The sequence below is a fragment of the Salvelinus alpinus genome, chromosome 1, assembly GCF_045679555.1.
Source record: "Salvelinus alpinus chromosome 1, SLU_Salpinus.1, whole genome shotgun sequence".
NCBI classification, from domain to species: Eukaryota; Metazoa; Chordata; class Actinopteri; order Salmoniformes; family Salmonidae; genus Salvelinus; species Salvelinus alpinus.
The window spans coordinates 48,617,832-48,637,706 of NC_092086.1; the positions used below are offsets into that span (position 1 = coordinate 48,617,832).

The following is a 19,875-nucleotide window of genomic DNA, read 5'->3' on the forward strand; positions in this document are numbered from 1 at the left end:
ATGAAAAAGGTTTTAGTTAGGAGGTTGTTCCTTTACGTTGTGTGGTAGCTGATACTTTGGTTAATAAACATTTATACTTCAAATGTTGTTAATATTAAGAAAAATATTTGTAAAAGAAAGAGTTGGGATTGTCCCGTCTTTCAAGAATCCCTGAGAGACACATTCACCTCACTCTCAGATAAATGAGTAGTACTGCTAGGTTTTACACAGTCAAATGTAAAAATAACTACATTTTTTATAAAGAACTGTATGAATGATACATTTGTGACATCAATATATAAAAAATATATTTTAAAAAGCATTCAATACAGTAATATAAGATGTACATATTTTACATTTTAATAATTTAGCAGATGCTCTTATCCAGGGCGACTTACAGTAAAAGTGCATTCGTCTTAAGATGGCTCGGTGAGACAACCACACATCACAGTCCAATATACAGGATACAATCATTTAATTCCATGCTAAACAATGGATATATCGAGATTTGCAAAAAAATACGCATTTTCATACACATACAATAAAATCTAAGAACAGCAATATCTTACACACACATGAAGGTACCCATTATCATTTCTGATTGGTGGATATAGAGTTTTGGAAATAAACTCTTCAAATGTATAAGAAAGTTGTGACATGATAGCAAAACCTCCACCTCGAAGTTGGTGGTTGAACACTGTGTGTAAAGAAGACGATTTTGGCTATCTATGTTGTTTGCTGAAATGATGTCCTTGTGTGTGGCTCCAATGCAAATCATGTGTATAGCCTATATACAGCCTATGTACAGTCCAAAGTTTGGACACACCAACTCAGAATAATAGTGAAGAGATCAAACTATGAAATGACACATATGGAATCATGTAGTAACAAAAAAAGTGTTAAACAAATCTAAATATATTTTATATTTGAGATTCTTCAAAGTAGCCACCCTTTGCCTTGATGACAGCTTTGCACACTCTTGGCATTCTCTCAACCAGCTTAATGAGGTAGTCACCTGGAATAGACATCAATTGACAGGTGTGCCTTGTTAAAAGTTAATTTGTGGAATTTCTTTCCTTCTTATTGTATTTGAGCCAATCAGTTGTGTTGTGACAAGTTAGGGGTGGTATACAGAAGATAGTCCTATTTGGTAAAAGACCAAGTCCATATTATGGCAAGAACAGCTCAAATAAGCAAAGAGAAACGACAATCCATCATTACTTTAAGACATGAAGGTCAGTCAATGCGGAACATTTCTAAAACTTTGAAAGTTTCTTCAAGTGCAGTCGCAAAAACCATCAAGCGCTATTATGAAACTGGCTCTCATGAGGACCGCCACAGGAAAGGAAGATCCAGAGTTACCTCTGCTGCAGAGGATAAATTCATTAGAGTTACCAGTCTCAGAAATTGCAGCCCAAATAAATGCTTCACAGAGTTCCAGTAACAGACACATCTCAACATCAACTGTTCAGAGGTGAATCAGGCCTTCATGGTCAAATTGCTGCAAAGAAACCACTGCTAAAGGACATCAATAAGAAGAAGAGATGTGCTTGAGCCAAGAACCACGAGCAATGGACATTAGACTGGTGGAAATCTGTCTTTTGGTCTGATGAGTCCAAATTTGCGATTTTTGGTTCTAACCTCCGTGTCTTTGTGAGACACAGAGTAGGTGAACGGATGATCTCCGCATGTGTGGTTCCCACCGTGAAGCATGGAGGAGGAGGTGTGATGGTGTGGGGGTGCTTTGCTGGTGACACTGTCAGTGATTAATTAAGAATTCAAGGCATACTTAACCAGCATGGCTACAACAGCAATCTGCAACGATACGCTATCCCATCTGGTTTGTGCTTAGTGAGACTATCATTTGTTTTTCAACAGAACTATGACCCAAAACACACCTCCAGGCTGTGTAAGGACTATTTGACAAAGTTGAGTGATGGAGTGCTGCATCAAATGACCTGGCCTCCACAATCACCTGACCTCAACCCAATTGAGATGGTTTGGGATGAGTTGGACAACAGAGTGAAGGAAAAGCAGCCAAAAAGTGCTCAGCGCAACTCCTTCATGACTGTTGGAAAAGCATTCCTCATGAAGCTGGTTGAGAGAATGCCAAGAGTGTGCAAAGCTGTCATCAAGGCAAAAGGTGGCTACTTTGAAGAATCTCAAGTATAAAGTATATTTTGATTTGTTTAACACCTTTTTGGTTTCTACATGATTCCATATGTGTCATTTCATAGTTTTGATGTTTTCACTATAATTATACAATGTAGAAAATAGTAAAAATAAAGAAAAACCCTTGAATGAGTAGGTGTTCTAAAAATGTTGACTGGTACTGTATGTATAAAGTAAAGGGTTATATTACATTCCATAGTTCGATGGCTATTTTTGTTCCCCTTTCCCATTGGTTGAGAAGATGATCTTGCTCATATTTCTGATGTACTGGGACCCGTCCAGTGCTGAGATCTTAGGGCTGCTGAGCGGAATGAGGGCATTGTTGGTGTAGTATCTGAATGCAGGGTTCGATGACTGGATGGCATCCAGAAATACCTGTATTGAGAGGGGTCCAGCTATTAAATCTACTCATCAGTACTACTTACACTTCCATAGAAAATCTATAAATATCTAGTATCATATACATACGTATGTACATGCAGTATGCTCTGGAGACAGGGAGGAGCACCTTATAAGATCAGCTAAATAACTAATAGATGTCAAGTAAGCAGTACCTGTACCTTCACAATATCCTCTGTGTCCTGAGCTGCGTTCTGGAACACCATCCCACAGTGTTGCAGGTACGTGTCATAGAGGCTGCGTGTGTGGGCGTCGACCTGCTGCAGCGAAGTGTCCCCTGGCTCTGCCCTCTGCAGGTTGTCCAGGAAATCCATGTTGACAGGGCCGCACTCAATAAGACTCACACTGCATGATGGTGGATTGTGTCAATCAGTACCAACACAGTGCACATCCAAAATGAAACACTAACAAAGGGATACATGAGCTGATGACCTCTGTCTGGACTCACTGGATGTTGAAGTGCTGCAGGAGAATGGCCAGACTCTCACAGGCGCCCTCTACTGCAAACTTACTGGCACAGTACACCTCATTAAAGGGGAGTCCTACAATACAATAATACACATAGATATGTGATTATCATGGCAATAAATACTAAACAAACCCCCAAATCTGACCTCAGAGCAGTGTCTAAAGGCAATTTCATTCCACTCCCCCCCCCTGTCACCCCAGCCCTGCTCTCTCTCTCTCACCCTGTAGCCCACCGATGCTGCCAGTGACCAGGATGCGTCCATGGCCCTGGGCCTTCATCCCTGGTAGGAAGGCCTGGATGGTGCTGATGGTGCCCAGGAGGTTGACCTCCAGGATCTGCCTCATGGTGGCCAGGGACTGGGCCTCGAGCGGCCCCATCAACCCCACACCAGCATTACACACTGTCAACATGAATACCACAGATAAACAGAAAGCCAGAGCACATGACATACTGTATGCTGTACACATGTAAAGAAATTGTCGTTGATGTAAAAATATGAAGGACATCTGTTTTTCTGTTTCGCACACACAACCACACACACACACACACACACACACGATATAACACTGTTACTGTAAGTCATGACTCTGGTCATACCCAGAATGTTCACCCTCTTCTCCCTGACCCTGTCCCTGGCATCCAAAATGGACCGCTGGTCAGTGATGTCCATCTGGAGGATGTCCAGGGTGTCCTTGTGCAGGCCTTTCACACAGTCCAGCAGACGCTCCTTCTTGGCAAGATTCCTCATGGTGGCATAGACTAAACAGAGTTGATATCAGTGGTCAAGGACATCAGAGACTTCGCCATCAAAGATTTACCATTAAACATGTACGAAACAAAACAGATGAAATACAGGGCTTGACATTGACATTATATTGTCACCATAGTTTCCAAAACTAGAATTTTCTGTAATTAAATTGTGACGCAGATAAACCAACCAAAACCTGTTTCTAATATGTGGATGCCGTGTAGTAAACTGGCATAAAACTCAGACAGCTTACTGCTCAAAGCACTTATGCAACAAACATATCACGTATTGTACCCACACTGTTTATTGCATGATCTTACGGCACTGAATAAAATAAACGCTTTCTGTACAGTGATGCCCTTGCAAGTCAGTAACTGCTTACCTTTGTACATTTTCGCTGGATCCGAGGCCAGCCGGACGGCCAGACTGAGGCCTATCCCCGAGGAGCATCCTGTGATCAGCACCACTGTCTGCTCCATTGGGCTGCTGGTCTACACGTCTTCTGGGTCTGGTAGCTAACAGAGAGATGAGGTCTGAGGGAAGGAGACGAGGAGATACACGGAGCAGCTCTGTAGGGCTTGATGAGGGGTGTGAGATGAGATGGTATGGGAAGAGATACAGTTTGTGTTGTTTGTTGATGCTCAAAGTCATGTTTTCACTGTCATCCCTATCACAAGGTCCCTAGAATGTAAACATGATCTCATTTCCCAGCCCAGGATGAAGTTTTGCTAGGCCAGGTGTTCCCATGAGGTCTGTCTGTGGCCATCAACCCATCACCCGAGCCCTTTCACTCCCTATTTGGTTCAAAACATTCTCTAAGACCTAAACCTTAACTGGAGTTGTGGAGCATTGAGCAAGTTGAGGAAGCTAAACTTCTAGGTATAACATTGGATGGTCACTTATCACGATCAAATCATATTGACAAAGCTGTTGTGAAGATGGGGAGGGGTATGTCTGTTCTTAACAGATGTTCTGCGTTTTTGACACCTAAACCAACTGTACTAGTTGTTCAGGCTCTGGTCTTGTCTTATCTTGTTTACTGTCCGGTAATATGGTCAAGCTGTAGCTGGCTCCCAACAGAACAGCAGGCCTTGCCCTTAACTGCACATACAGAACTAACATCAACAACATGCAGGCCAGTGTTTCCTGGTTGAGGGTTGACGAGAGATTAACTGATTCTCTTCTAGTTTTTATGAGAAATATTATTGTGATGAAAATTCCTGATTGTCTGCATAATCAAATAACATTCAGCTCAGACACCCATACATACCCCACAAGACATAACACCAGGGGTCTCTTCACAGTCCCCAAGTCCAAAATGAATTCACGGCAACACACAGTATTATACCACACCATGATCGCATGGAACTCCCTTCCATCTCCAATTACTCAAGCAAACAACAAAATTACCTTTAAAAAATAAATTAAACAACATCTCATGGAACGGCAGGGACTGTGAGGGGACAGACAGACACACACAGACACACTCTAACACACACGTTTTTTTGTTGTTGTATTGTTTGTATTCCTTTTTTGTTGTATGGTGTGTATATGGTTGTATTTAAAATGTGTGTGACTGTCCTTGTCTATCAGTCTATCAGTGTTTTGTTACTTGTCATGTTTTGTGTTTTGTTTGTGGACCCTAGGAAGAGTAGCCGCTGCTTCTGCAAAAGCTAATGGGGATCCAAACAAACAAATAAAATAAATATGACCCACTGATAGAGACTGGAGCTTTGATTTTGTCCTCATTGTCAGCCAAACTATCACATCATTTGAAAAAAAACTCCCAAACCTGAGGAAAATGATCTGGAACAATAAAGATCCCTACAGCAGTTAGTTACTTTATCCAGGAGATGGAAGCACTGTCATTATCAATGTGTGCAGCACAGGAGCCCTAGCCAGTGGGCCCTCTGGTCAGTATCTGGTCACACTCAAACCCACACTGACCACACATTCTTCTAGAATACACAGTGGACCACTAACACTCCACCTAAAACAATAATGTTGAGAACAGCCAGTGAAGAACACAAAAGGATCTTGGATAAAAGGAAGAATAGAGACATTTAGAGTATAATTAGTCTCTCGTTGGCTATACTGGCCAACTGACACCCACTATTACCAGAAATGCATTGGCTGAAATGACTACATAGCCAGTCATTTAAAGCCTGTAAACCCCTGGTAGGATAGTTATAGGGTTCGTAGTGAGTGTCATGTAGATGCTCTTTGTTTTGGAAAGCTGAAGTCTAGTGCTATGGTAGGGTAGGCTGAAACATTGTTTCAAATCCATCCTAAGAACTGTGCCATTTAAGTCCAGACCTCTAGCCAGAGGAACTAAGTTATAGCACAAATGTTAATATATAGGCCTATGCATTCTCTTGCTGGAATAGATAGCAGAGGCCAGTGCTGAAACCTTGACATTTGACTTCTGAGAACTTATGCCACAGGTTAGGAGAATTAGGTTAAGTTTAGGAAAAGGGTTAGGGTTGGTTCGGAAAAATTGAAAGTATGCATCTTAGAAATAGTTTTCACATACAAACATTATATGCCCGAACTCCAAATCATATAGGCTTCCAAATAATAACATGGTGTGGTTGAACGTTTATTTTTATTGGAGAATTTCTGCATGGCTCCGGAGTGGCGCACTGCAGCTCAGTGCTAGAGGCATCACTACAGACCCTGGTTTGATCCCGGGCTGTATCACAACTGGACGTAATCGGGAGTCCCATAGGGCGGCGCACAATTGGCCCAGCATCGTCTGTGTTAGGGGAGGGTTTAGCCGGGGTAGGCCGTCATTGTAAAATAAGAATTTGTTCTTAACTGACTTGCCTAGTAGACTTGTTAGATGCCATGAATGAATTCAAACTTGAGTTGGTTTTGGGGTGTGGTTTGATGTGGGTGTCGCTTGTGTGTGTTCGCAGGTGGGAAGAGTTAGACAAATTATTTCACCAATTAGCTTCAGCCGGCTGGTGTGCGACCTGTGGCAAAATTGTTTTCCCTTTGGATAGCCTATCTCCGGGGCTTGTTCGGGACGTCAATAAATTACACAATGTAAATGAGACAATGTTTTCATGTTGCACACCTTTTAGTCTTTTCATTAAACGCGTTCAATATTTGTATATGAATTTCTACAATTTAAAGTTGGTTTGAGGTTTTTAAGTCATTGAAATTTGGAGCTATTGGATTTTTTTTAACATATTGTCTCATGTACATTGTGTAATTTACCGATGGTCCCTAACTAGCCCCATTGGGATATCCAAAGTCAACCCAAATTTACCACGGGCATGACGATTGGGTCACATGCAGTTGCACTCCGAATTGATGATTACTTGTGTGCTGCCAGCTGTGGCATGTGGGTAGGTTTGAAAAAACCCAACCTTCATGTACATTGTGTGCAGTCTGGAACACAAATCTCACAAAACTCTGTTTTGGACGAGACTGATATAGTTAGAAGGTTCTTTCAATGGTGGATGGATGACTCTCTATGTGGATACAAATAGGATGGAGACTGATTACTATTTTGTAGATTTAATCATCAAGTGACCATTGTTACAGCTACTGAGGTATAAAGAACTGGGAGACTGCATCCCAAGATGTCCGACCGGTGTTTTCAACTTGATGTACGCACATTCCCATACCCCGATTCATGGACCTTCTATATACAGGTTGCGTCCGGTTTACATGGTCCAACTTCCCATGCGCACTAGCACTTAGTGAGCACAGGGAACAGCACTAGCAGTGACGATGTCTTCATGTCATCCAAAAACATTGCAGACATTGGATGAATATAAAATGTTAACATCTTTGGCTGCAAGTAATGGAGAAAAGTGACAATTTAAATAATTCTGTGGATGTTTAGTGCACAAATGTGATGACTAAAGTGTCTTATTAGGAACTTCTCTATGTGTCGTCTATGGAAATTCTCTTTCTGGGCCGGGTGTCAGTTAAACTGCAATACCGAAAAAAGACTGTAGGACCGGTCGAAACTGTGCTTCTACAACCAGAACCCTGGCACCTGGCTTACAGCCTGAGCTGCACTATGTCCTGTATATTTATCATAAAATAATCCTACACTGACTTTATGATCCTATTTACACATTGTAGTCAATTTTGACAGTAGAATACATGTTTCTGACTCATATCAATGCCACATATAGGCTGTTTTCTAAGTGAGAAGTTGTTTTTTAGGGGAGTTGTTTAATCATTTTGAGTATTCACAATAATCGTAGGCCTATTATTTAAATTTACTATGTGCCTGCGTCAGGTCACCTGACATTTGAGTTTGTCCTACATTTCCATTTGGAGTCAGAAGCGCATGGGAAAACGTGATATAGGTCAGTATTAAATATGGTATTCAGATCAGTGGCGCCTGGCCGAGTAATAATTTAACATAAGTGCACTATTATTATTCAATGCAAATAAACCAGGGGCTCAATCCATCACGCACATATTCGCATGGTGATGACGGTGACCTCATCCACAATGGCCGTCTCCAGTCAACTCCTCTGGGTAAAAGAGAAATGGGGTTTCTTAATCTGCCAAGAAGGCGTCTATCCAGACAGCCCTTGATTTCCTCCGATATAGATCTCTTCCCCCCCACGGCCATCGCAAATTCCAGGGCCCTCACAAGCCCACGCTCGACCACTCTGTCACTCAGCAGCGCTCCCTAAAGCCCCAAGTGGCCGTCGATTAAACGCATTCATTTTTAGCGCGGATATTTGCTGATTGGATCTGCATGCCAAGTGCATTAATCTCCACCTGTCAGAAAAGTGTACAGTACAGGCCTTGTCTCCAGAGATGGGCAGTTTTTCTGCTGCATGTATTTGAAATATGTATTTCAATTACTTCTGAGAATTTTGTCATTTATATTACACTGGGCTGAACTACACTCCAATGTATTTTGTAACAAGATATTTTCGAGAGCTGTAATTGGTATTTTCAAAATACCAATTACTTTTCTATAACATTTTTATAGTGGTTCACCATTTTGTGGCCCCCTTTCACCCTGCATTGGTATCAGAAATTTGATGACACTATGGTTTGTAGATAAGAGCGTCTGCTAAATTAATTAAATATAAATGTGTATGTAAAAATTGACAATTGCAAAGCATGCTGAGTATTATTCTAATGAGCTCTGCCCTGAAACAAGGTTTTGTCTAGAAGGGATACAGTTTTTATCAAAATTGACTTTTCGTATCAGGTTTAGGAGAATTTACACAGCAGGTTAGGAGAATTAGGTTAAACTGTATCCCATCTAGACATGACCCTGAAACAAGGCCAATAATAATACCCAGTGTCCGGAGTGACTTATAGACAGTGGTAGATAAACAACATATATCACTGTCATAGCAAGGAACCGTTACTGAGAATGGTGTTACTGTTCGGGCCGGCTACTTGCAAATGTCTTTCTGTATTTTAAAATACAAAATACGTGTATTTTAAATACATTTCAAAAGAATAGTATTTTGTAGTTTATTTTAATGCATTGATCTTTATGGTATTTTGTCATTTTTGCCCATCCCTGTTTGTCTGCCAGCAACAAGAGGGCCCTAGTGATACAGAGGGTCTATTATTAGGCTACTATGCTGTTATGTGCATGCTTTGTGGTGTAGAGTGAGTCCTAAGGTTTGTAGGCCTAATAGATGCATCAGGTCATGCATAGTGTGTAGTGTGTTAAGAAAGACCTCCCATGGAGTGCTTGCATAGTGGTGTTTGTGTCCCAATTACTGAACAAACACACAGTGGGATTTGCCCTCGACACTGTCACAGGCTTTCTCTTCACCTTCATGAGAGAAGCCTGGGAGCCGAGACTAGGTTTGCCCTAAGTTCAGTATTGTCTGTCTCTGTCTGTGTGTATTATGTCTGTGTGTCCTACCATAGACTTCATAGATACTCACTAGGTGGTGATAAAGCCTCAGTTTCCAATATAGTATTTATTTTCTTTCACTGGATTGCCCCATTTTCAAGAATGAATTTTTTTTAGGATTATGATCCATGTTTGTGGATGACTGATTGTAGATTAGATTGCACTGTGTCATTTGTAAGGATTTGTTTTCCATATAGTCAGAATCAGATGATGCTACAGCCTGGTGCTTCTGTTCGTGTCCTCTCCCACTGCCCACAGCGAATTCAGGAGGGTATGGAGGTCTGGAAAATACCCCTCCTCGGCCCACCTCTACAACCAGACACAACACAAAATACACACCTCCTTCAGGAGGCCCTATGGGCTGCTTAGAGACCGAACGGTTTCCCGATGTGTTAGGCTCTGTGTATGGGTGTTTCTCTCAGTAGAAATGTGAGTGAATTTGGAGGATGTTTTGGAAATGAACAATAAATGTCTGTCTGGCACACTGAGGAAAGAGTCACTGTCATTGGTCTATGAGCAGTCTATGAGCAGGCTAAGCCACATAGTTTGGCTAATCAAACGAAGCTAAACGCATTGAATATGTAGACTAAAGTGAAAAGTCTACATTTAAAGACAACAGCACATGCTCAATAGGATGTCCCGTGTGAGAAAGATGAGCAGAAGTGAAACAACTGCAGACGTGTTGTGGTGACTGAGGTTGAACTGAAATATCACGTTACCAAACCTTTATAGATAGCAGTGAGAGTCTGATCTCTCAAAGTGAGAGTTTTCTTAAGGTGAGACTGAACAAACATTCTTGAAATGTCAAATGGCCTAACTGTGATGAAGTCCTCATGCTATATCAATTCTCATTGCATCATCTCTCATCCTAATCCTTTACATCTTTAAGGTCTGCTGCACTGTTATTTTTTATTTATTTAACTAGGAAAGTCAGTTAAGAACAAATTCTTATTTTCAATGACGGCTTAGGGTTAACTGCCTTGTTCAGGGGCAGAACGACAGATGTTTTCCTTGTCAGCTCGGGGATTCGATCTTGCAACCTTTCGGTTACAAGTCCAACGCTCTAACCACTAGGCTACCTGCCGCCCCTATCAATATGCCTTTTATAACACTCTTATAACATACAGTCTTCCCTGCTAACTTCACCAACAGCCCACTCTCTTGCTTACATGCGTAAAACCAAAACCTGCTCTGCTGTCATCAACAGCATGTTCCTCATTTCTCAGCTCAGACGAGGGTGACATTGTGGCTGTTTATCTTGTCTGTGATTGGCTGATAGTGGCCATGCAGGTGGCTTTGTGTCACCTGGGCAGTGTTAGAGGAAGGAGATAGGGGCTTGTTTAGTAAGGGTTTTACTTTGAGATAATGCCTCTGCTTGATTCCAGTGTGATCACGTGATAGGATGATTATATCCACAACTAAATCTCTTTCCTAAACAATGAAGATGCTGGTAGCACCACTGACTATAAGTTTAGGCACAACAACAATCAAGAAAGCGTTGAATTCTTTTGGTACTGAACAGAAGCTAACTGTGTGATAGTAAAAAATGAATGAAAAATATGTTTTATTGCAACGTGCAGTGAAATGTGTTGTTTTACAGGGTCAGCCATAGTAGTACAGCACCTCTGGAGCAAATTAGGGTTAAGTGCCTCACTCAAGGGTACATCGACAGATTTTTCACCTTGTCGCATTGAGTATTCAAACCAGCGACCTTTCGGTTACTGGCCGAACATTCTAACTGCTAGGCTAGTCATTCGATCTCTAAAACGTTTGTAAAAAATATGACCTTGATTTTCCTCTGATTATGACAAGGTAATAGGCACAGTATGGTACAGTACAGACATTACTTTATGAGTTTAGATAAACATATACATCCTATATCAATATGAAGATTTTAGAATTAAGAATTCATCTCGGTATGATGCATGTTGCATCATATCATGCTGTGTGTCACGCCCTGACCTTAGAGAGCCTTTTTATTTCTCTATTTGGTTAGGTTAGGGTGTGATTTGGGTGGGCATTCTATGTTTTCTGTTTCTTTGTTTTTGGTGTGGTTCCCAATCAGAGGCAGCTGTCTATCGTTGTCTCTGATTGGGGATCATACATAGGCAGCCCTTTTTCCCACCATTAGGTTGTGGGATCTTGTTTTCTGTTTTCGTGTCTGTACCTGACAGAACTGTGCGCTTTCATTTTCACTTTGGTTATTTTGTTTGAGTGTTTTTTGAAAATAAAAATCATGAGCACTTTCCACGCTGCGCTTTGGTCCACTCCCTTCGATGAGAGCCGTAACACTGTGTTTTGCATCATATGGGTATGATTTCTGTATTTAAAAAATGACATCTTGAAAACTTGATTGCTGACAAGCAAAACGCGCTAGGACAACGTCAACAATGGACTAATGAAACAAATACGAAAATATAGTTTTGGGGTGGAATTTTCCGTTAACTTTTGCTCATTTTTGTAATAGGAAAATTACCTCAGATTTGTCTCATCCGGTTGAGACGTTATCCTCTCGTGATGTTTACTGAAACTGACAGACAGAGGAGGGCATGCAGGTTACCTTTTGTCTCTGGTATCGTAAATAAAGGTATCTGACCATGCTGGACCAGCATACACACATAAAAAAAGGTTCTTTACTGCTGTGATGGTTGTGAAGACTCATCCGGTTCTTTCATTCTCTACCATGTTTTCCTTTTATGGCATTAAATGCTACACTGTTAAAAAGTTCCTGTACTTGAACGGTACACTACAGGCCACTGGTTGCAGTGAAAGTAAGGTAAACAACAAGTTACAGAATTTGTACAGCTGAATGAAGGTGTTATTGGTGTAAAAGGATAGTATGCTGCTGAATGCTGGTTACTTGAGACCATACATTTCTTGGGATGTGAACTCAGAACTGTTGGTTGCTAGTGACCTGAATTTCCTGCTACGCCACCAGGTCTGTGGGCATGACAGAGATTGTACACAGATTTAATGGCATGATTACAGTTCTGCACTTCGCTAAAAGTTGCCCAGATTCAAGTAAAAAATTATCTGATTATTCGACAACGTAAAAAGAAAAGCAGTGCTCAGGGACACTTGATGTAAAATGTGCATAAATGCTTTTGAACTTGAAAGCTTTTGGGTGGAAGTTTGAAACTTTATTCACCACCGGCATAGGATACAGGTGAAAAACAGTACTGTGAAACTCTTACCTTGAGAGCACTTTCCCAACAATGCAGTGCTAATAATAATAGTATAGATAATAATAGAACATTGAATACAAAATAAAATACAAATAAAAAACACAATAACTATGATGTGAATAAGAAACATGAGAATGCAAGTATATACAGGTCACTCCCAGTACCTTATTCCATGTCCAGGGGTACGGGAGTGGTTGAGGTGAGTTTATACAGTACATACAAAGTGACTGGTAGCAGCATATACATGTACACAGGGCTGAAAAGTGACTGGTAGCAGGAATATATAAATACTTATCATAAATACTTAATACACTAATGGTAATATATACATGTAAACAGGAGTAATAGTGACCAGTAGCAGGATAAATAGATGAATACTAATGGCAATCAATAATCAATGGACAGCAGTGTACTGGAGTAATACATCTAATCAATCATAATTTTAGCAGCAGTGTATGAGTGGGTAGAGACCAGTGGATGGTGCATTAATGTTTCAGCAGTGCCACCAGGTACATTTTCATTACCAAGAACATATATCCACACACTCAAAATTAGGGTACAGTTAGAGTACAGTGTGGTTCCCTGGGGTACAAAAAGGTCAAAGGTAAACAAAGTACCCTCAAAGGTACACATAGGAACTCACATGTTGGTTGGTTCCTTTTAGGGTACATGTGCAGATAATCTAGTCTAAGGTACAATCATCACTGTGCTTTGAAATGTAGGTGGGGCCAATGTACTGGGTTGGTCAATTAGCATATTTGGGGGCATGGTCTAATATATCTGTATCTGTGCCAACCGTCACTGGAAGTGGTGTACCAGTTTAAGTGGTTGATGGTTTTGCTGTCAAAGGTTGAGCACCTTTTTTTTTTAATGTATTATTTTTATTTTTTTATTTTTTATTTTTTTATTTACACTGGCTGTTCTGTAATTGTTGTAAGAATATGTGACATTAAAGAGCTGCACTGTTAAGTGGTTATTGTGCATTTCACAGTAACTTAATGGAAGTCAGTAGCCTGGAAGTTGCTATACATTTTTGTGTTACTGAATTGGCAACCAGGGGCCTGTTGCACAAAACTAGGATAAGGGATTAAGCCAGGATATCTTGGTGATCCTGGCTCAATTGATCCGTAATCCGGTTGCACTAAAGATGGATAGGGGGCAGGAGGATATGTTATGGTATAAATTACCATGGAGATTTATTCTGTGGAGCTAGCCTGCTCCAGACCAGGCTAAATTCCAGGATCTATTTAATCTCATCCCTAATGTCAGTCAGCAGTCACCACAAATGGAAACCAATAGTTATTTCACTGCTCACTATACATTGTTATCACATATAACTAGACCCACTGTTATTATTTAAACGTTTGTGATCATTAATTTCAATGATTTTGGATAAAAAATGATTTTTAGATGATGTTGCTATCATTAGATAATTTACAGTTTCCCATAGACTATAAGGCTATATATAAAATGATAGAATATTAGGGCCACAGAGGGGAAAAAAACACAAGTCATAATATTGTAACCAGTTGTTTTAAAGGAGGACAGTTGTTAAAATGACAGATGTGGGGCATTTCGTGAAATTGTACTTCAGTATGGTTTCATAAACAAAGACATGCTGATGTGCCAGAATATTAAGTATCACATTGTCATAAGTATCAAAACTGTAAAAACAATATGTAGCTTTTCTGCAGAAAGAACCAGCCTCATAAATTTATGACTTTATCCTTTTTCTTCAGTGTGGCCCTAGTACTCTGTCATATAAACAAATACACATTCCATATGAATATAAAAACACAATGTGTAACATTATGTTCCTTTATTGAATAAGGACAAAACAAAGCAGGTAAACCATCAGCTCCTTTCGAAACTGAAGTCACAGTGACTCTACAAGATGGAAAGCACACATACTAACTAAAATAATTCAACACATATTGGTCCCTCAGCAGCCGACCACTGTCGTCATCAGGGAAGATTGCCGGATTGTCCCAGTCCATGGCTGGTGGCACTCTGGGGGCCCTCTCCTTCCTCAGGCAGGCCACATTGTGGAGGACAGCACAAGCCACAGTAATATCACATGCCCTAACAGGGCTGACCCTTAATTTGTGAAGGCAGTGAAAGCGTGCCTTCAGGAGGCCAAAGGTCATTTCAACTCTGGCCCTGGTCCTGGCATGGGCATGGTTGTAGGCCTGCTGTGCTTCCTGGGGGTCTGTGAAAGGTGTCAGGAGAAAAGGCTGGCAGCCATACCCCCTGTCTCCCAGCAACACACCAGAGAATTCACCTGTCAACACAAAATCTCATCATTACTACCTCATAAACACAGTGATATTCTTGACACAGCCATGATGGTTATAAATAGGGGTTGTGTGGCTTACCTTGTGATAGGCACTGATAGATTTCAGAGGCCCGAAAGATTCTGGAGTCATGGACTGAGCCAGGCCATTTTGCCACAACATTGCTGATCACACAGTCAGCATTGCAGACCATCTGAAATCATAAGATGAGGAATATTACACCAATCAATGCACATCACTGGCAATGCAGAGTGTTCGTCAATGGACAATATCAAAAAGTTATGTTCACCTGAACATTAATGCTGTGAAAGGATTTCCTATTCACAAAATCGGCCTCATGGGCACCTGAGGGGGCTTTTATCCTTATGTGTGTGCAGTCCACTGCACCAATGACATTGGGGAAACCTGTCACACAAAGTAATGAGTATCCTACTATGTGTTAACAGTTGTCCTGTAATTTGTAGATCCTCTTACCTGCAATCCTATAGAACTCCTCTTTGATGTCACAGAGTCTTCTGTGGCCAGGGAAGGAGATGAAGACATCTGCTAATGCTTTGATAGCCAGACACACACTCCTTATTGTGCGGCAAATTGTGGCCTTGTTCAGCTGTTCTGCATCCCCCACTGAGTACAGGAAGGCTCCACTAGCAAAAAAGCGCAAGGCCACACAAACCATTTGCTCCACACTCAGTGCATGGCTCCGTGCAGTGCGGTGCTTAATCCTGGGACCCAGTAGTCTGCATAGATACCTGATGCCATCTGCAGAAAACCTGTATCTTTCATATAGATGGTCATCAGGGAAGGCCAGTGGGTCCAACCGGTCCCTGAAGACCCTTTCTCGCCTGAAGGCTCTCCTCAGCACAAGTGCTTCTTCATCCACCACATCTCGCACGAATGGGCATGCCATTGTCAGAGCAGAAAGGAACACACAATTTTGGGCCTTCATATAGGCTAGTGGCCACACCTGGTGCTGGGGGGGTGGGCAAAAGAGGGCGATGCCTTATAACGATGACTTGGTTGTACTGATTGCTGGGAAAATAAAAAAAACCTTAGAAAGATGCCACCGTCCTGTGTGCTCACAATAAGAGCTCATATGTCATGGCTCACTTGACTTTACGAGAATATACCTAATTTTTATTTTGAGCTGTGTCATCTTCTTGGAGCTGGGGGAGGAAAGAAAAATAATGATTAATACATTTGTGTTACAGTTAGCATACAGTGTACATTGAAGGCATATCTCACCTCCCTCTCAAGTTTTTTTATTTCAAGGTCCAGTTTCCTAATTGTCCTCTTTTTTATTTCGGACTCCAGTGCAAGATTTTCCATCTTTTTCTTCTTGTACTGAATGTCTATGTCTGCCAGTTCTATTTGGCGCCGGAGGTGGTTGCCATACAACTTTCTGATAGCTTGTGAGCTCTGTGAACACAATACAATTAGCGCAGCTGGAATTTGGCAGGATGTGGTGTCCTTTTATTAATACGCACTATGTTGCCAGGCTGGTTTTCCCACTGTATAGCATCTGGGTCCTGTAAAAGAAATTAGATTTTTTGATTTTGATGAGGACTCCTCACCATTGTAGAGTAAATAGTACTTTCACAGTCTTAACATGATACCTCATGCCTTCTGGAATCCAGAGAGATGGTCTCCTCCTCATCATCGTCTCCATCATGTGCTGTTGCTGCTGCACTGGGGCCTTCACCCTATCACATTTAATCGGATTCATATTGAAGCTAGTAGACAAGACATGCCAGGCCTACAGTATGCCTTTGATGGAGTACTCACTGGATCAGCATCGTCTGGTGCTTGTGCTGGTGGCTCTAACAGGAACACAGTGCTGCCAGACACTGCAAGGCAATAGGTAAACCAAAGTCAGACAGTCCAAATTGATTCAATATGAATGTGGTTGTATCCCATGTAGAGATGGAAGGACATACCTTGAATGAAGCGGGTGGCATCTTGGGAGGAACCTATGCTCGTCTCTTTCCCCCCAGGGATCCCCTCTAAGACGGGCCTGCCTTTATTTAGCTCCAAGGCCATGTCCTCTGCTGGGGTAAGGTCAGCCTTTGGTGACCCACCACCCGTGCCTTGTCTGTGGGTATTCTTTTTCACTGCTAAAACAGTACAGACAATGTGTGAGCAGGCACCTTCTGGGTACAATATATGCTTGTGCTTTGTTAAATATTAGTCAGGGACCATACCATTCTGCAGAATGTTCTTGTATTTGATTTTGACCTGCTGCCATGTCCGTTTTGGCCCGTTCATGTTTAATCTACACACACACACACACACACACACACACACATTTAATGGAGTCACACTGCAAAAAATTACTTGGTATTTTTGTCTTGTTTTCAGTAAAAATATCAAAAAATTTATCATAGCTTTATACAGTGTGATGGAGTTACTTTACACAATTTCACTCATATCTGCAGTGCATTTCAATTAAAAATTTAACCGTTTCATAATTACAGTACAACTGCATTTTTGGAGATGTGAATTAAATATTTGAATTGTAATTGTGATGTTTCAGCGGAGCGGTGAGTGTGTAATTGTGCACTACTTACGCATTCAGGCGGTCTGCAATACTTTGCCACGCTTTTTCTCTTTGCTTTATCACTGTGGCGGTGTTGCCTTTCTTCTTAATTATATATTTTACCTCCTCGTATGCCTCCATGAGGATTTGTGCTTCCGACGGGGAAAAGTACGCGGCTCTAGTTGCCATGGTAAATCAGTTAATCTGTGATCTGTGGCGGGGTCTATTTGAGTGAGCCGTGAGCGCGCACCTATCCAGGATTGGTTTCACCTGGCTTAATGAATCCGTGTCTGCTCATCCTGGCTTGGTCTTTGTGCAACCAATTAAGCCTGGACGCACATGTTTTGGCTTCATTGAGCTCAGCTGAGTCATTTATCCCGGATGTCTTAATTCTACTTTTGTGCAACAGGCCCCAGCTGTCAGTAAGTTATTGTAAAATTCACAGTAACTTAATGGCCAGTTACTGATAGTAACTCACTGGCAACTAACTGCTGGTAACATACTAGCAGAGGTGGGACCAAGTCACTATTATTTGAGTCACAAGCAAGTTGCGAATCACAAAGTCCGAGTCTCAAGTCGACTCCCAAGTAGAATGGGTCGAGTCTCGAGTCAAGTCCAAGTCGTGCATTCTAAGAGCAAGTCGAGTCAAGTTTTTTCAAGTCAAGTCTCAAGTCAAGTAAAATAAAAATGGATACATGCAAACAACTTGTTTGACCACAAAGCTTTGTCTATTTATTGTGGGACCTTGTAGCAGGCACAAGGGCATGAAATCAACAGAAAGCATGGAAGGTTGACGTGCTCAGTCTGTAATTTACTGATAACCCAATGTTGAAAGTGTCATATCATAAAAAATATACAAGTAGATTTAGCAAATATACACAGGATATAGCCCAAAAGAAATAGCCTCTGTATCAGGCTTAATCTATCTGAATGGACGCAAGTAGAGGGAAAGACCGGGCAGCTTCCCCTTGATAAACCCAATCGAATCTGTCAAACAGGAGCTCAAACAAGTACATTGACAATAAGTGCTGTTTTCAAAGGATTGTTAAATAACTGTTATATAAACCCTATTTGGTTTTAATATCATCATCTCTTGAAGAGCATAGTCAGAACTATACATATCTAATTATTCCACATTTAGCTCTATTATCAGAGTTATGAAGCAAATAACTGCATGCTTTTCATAATCAGTAAACATCAATTGGTCATGTAATTTCAGATATGTGAGGGTAGCATATCCATTTGGCATGTTGCTAGCTAAGCAAACAACACGTGTCATTTAGCTATATTTAACTGGCTTGCTTCCACAGAGATTAGGCTTTTGGAAAGAGCATGACATCAGCAAGTCCTCGTCCTGGTAAAGTTGTCAGTCGGACTTCTGTCATCACCACTATAGATGGCAAGCAAATCAAACAATATTTTGATATAGCCATCTAGTTTATCCCCTGAAAGTTAACTTGTTAACTAGCAATATTGACGTGATTTGTTATTAGCTAGCTAGCCAATGTAGCCTATCATGTCAGTCAACAATCTTAAAACAATGTTGAAAAGGGGATGATGTTAACTTTGCTAGGTAGGCCTACATTGGTTGGAGAAAAAAGTACATTAGGTCTACTTACCACTATGTGTAGCCAACTGAACAAAGTTTTTACCGGTAGCTTGCAAAGTTAACATTATCAACTAACAGTACATTGGTACATAACAGTACTACTCCTCCCTTGTAAGGTAAACAACATCAAGTCATTTTACAACAATAACACCTTAATTCAACTGTAAAAATACTGTATTTTTACTGCTTCCCAGTCAGTAACTTAATGTCAAATTACAGGTAATTTTTAACAGTGTGTGTCATAAGCACATCTGATGTATTGTATAAGTATTACTGTGAACCTGTAATACATTTTACCTGGAACCAGAGGGTTCTTCATGAGAGGGTTCTAAATGGAACTCAAAAGTCTTTCCCTACCTACAGAGACAAATCAAAGGGTTCTATGTGGCACCCAAAAGGGTTCCCCCAGGATGTCTATTGGTTTTCATCTTTTAACAATTATATCACACCCACAGATCCAGTGGTGTAGCAGGAAATGAGATTGCTGGCAACTGCGAGGTTGACCCCAAATAATCAGAATTTTGCTGGTCTGCAAAACCACACCCATCATGATCATATTTCCCAGCATGCTGTATTGCAGTTTGATTTTTAGAATTTTTTTTCAATATCTGTGTTTTTGCATGT

The 19,875-nt window shown here is 41.0% G+C and overlaps 2 protein-coding genes across 9 annotated transcripts; both read right to left on the minus strand.

Moving 5' to 3' along the window:
- Positions 1-200: 200 nt before the first annotated feature.
- Positions 201-4,344, minus strand: LOC139578750 (estradiol 17-beta-dehydrogenase 1-like). The gene is made up of 6 exons (XM_071406735.1): positions 4,150-4,344; positions 3,617-3,778; positions 3,240-3,419; positions 2,999-3,092; positions 2,712-2,895; positions 201-2,526 (listed from the first exon to the last, which is right to left on the minus strand). Exons 1-6 carry the CDS (start codon positions 4,244-4,246, stop codon positions 2,359-2,361), a joined length of 885 nt encoding a protein of 294 aa, XP_071262836.1. The 5' UTR covers positions 4,247-4,344; the 3' UTR covers positions 201-2,358.
- Positions 4,345-14,598: 10,254 nt separating this feature from the next.
- Positions 14,599-18,053, minus strand: LOC139578561 (putative nuclease HARBI1). Of its 8 annotated transcripts, XM_071406390.1 has the most exons (11): positions 17,674-18,053; positions 17,308-17,378; positions 17,044-17,220; positions 16,892-16,953; positions 16,723-16,809; positions 16,594-16,635; positions 16,352-16,525; positions 16,237-16,272; positions 15,584-16,138; positions 15,191-15,302; positions 14,599-15,096 (listed from the first exon to the last, which is right to left on the minus strand). In XM_071406390.1, the coding sequence occupies exons 1-8, from the start codon at positions 17,829-17,831 to the stop codon at positions 16,237-16,239; spliced, it is 807 nt and encodes a 268-aa protein (XP_071262491.1). In that variant the 5' UTR covers positions 17,832-18,053; the 3' UTR covers positions 14,599-15,096; positions 15,191-15,302; positions 15,584-16,138. The 8 variants fall into 8 exon arrangements, with proteins under 8 accessions (XP_071262491.1, XP_071262471.1, XP_071262443.1 ...); XM_071406370.1 differs by having other exon boundaries at positions 16,237-16,525; XM_071406342.1 differs by adding an exon at positions 15,399-15,514 and having other exon boundaries at positions 15,584-16,272; positions 16,352-16,635.
- Between the last annotated feature and the right edge of the window lie 1,822 nt (positions 18,054-19,875).

Excerpts from the sequence above, each read along its gene's own strand:
- LOC139578750 (XM_071406735.1), bottom strand. The coding sequence starts at position 4,246 with ATGGAGCAGACAGTGGTGCTGATCACAGGATGCTCCTCGGGGATAGGC. Across the intron at positions 3,420-3,616 it reads GAAGAGGGTGAACATTCTGG|TGTGTAATGCTGGTGTGGGG; the intron begins GTATGACCAGAG and ends TCATGTTGACAG. Across the intron at positions 3,093-3,239 it reads CAGCATCGGTGGGCTACAGG|GACTCCCCTTTAATGAGGTG; the intron begins GTGAGAGAGAGA and ends ATTGTATTGTAG.
- LOC139578561 (XM_071406342.1), bottom strand. The coding sequence starts at position 16,055 with ATGAAGGCCCAAAATTGTGTGTTCCTTTCTGCTCTGACAATGGCATGC. Across the intron at positions 15,515-15,583 it reads GGAGTTCTATAGGATTGCAG|GTTTCCCCAATGTCATTGGT; the intron begins GTAAGAGGATCT and ends TTTGTGTGACAG. Across the intron at positions 15,303-15,398 it reads TTCACAGCATTAATGTTCAG|ATGGTCTGCAATGCTGACTG; the intron begins GTGAACATAACT and ends TTATGATTTCAG.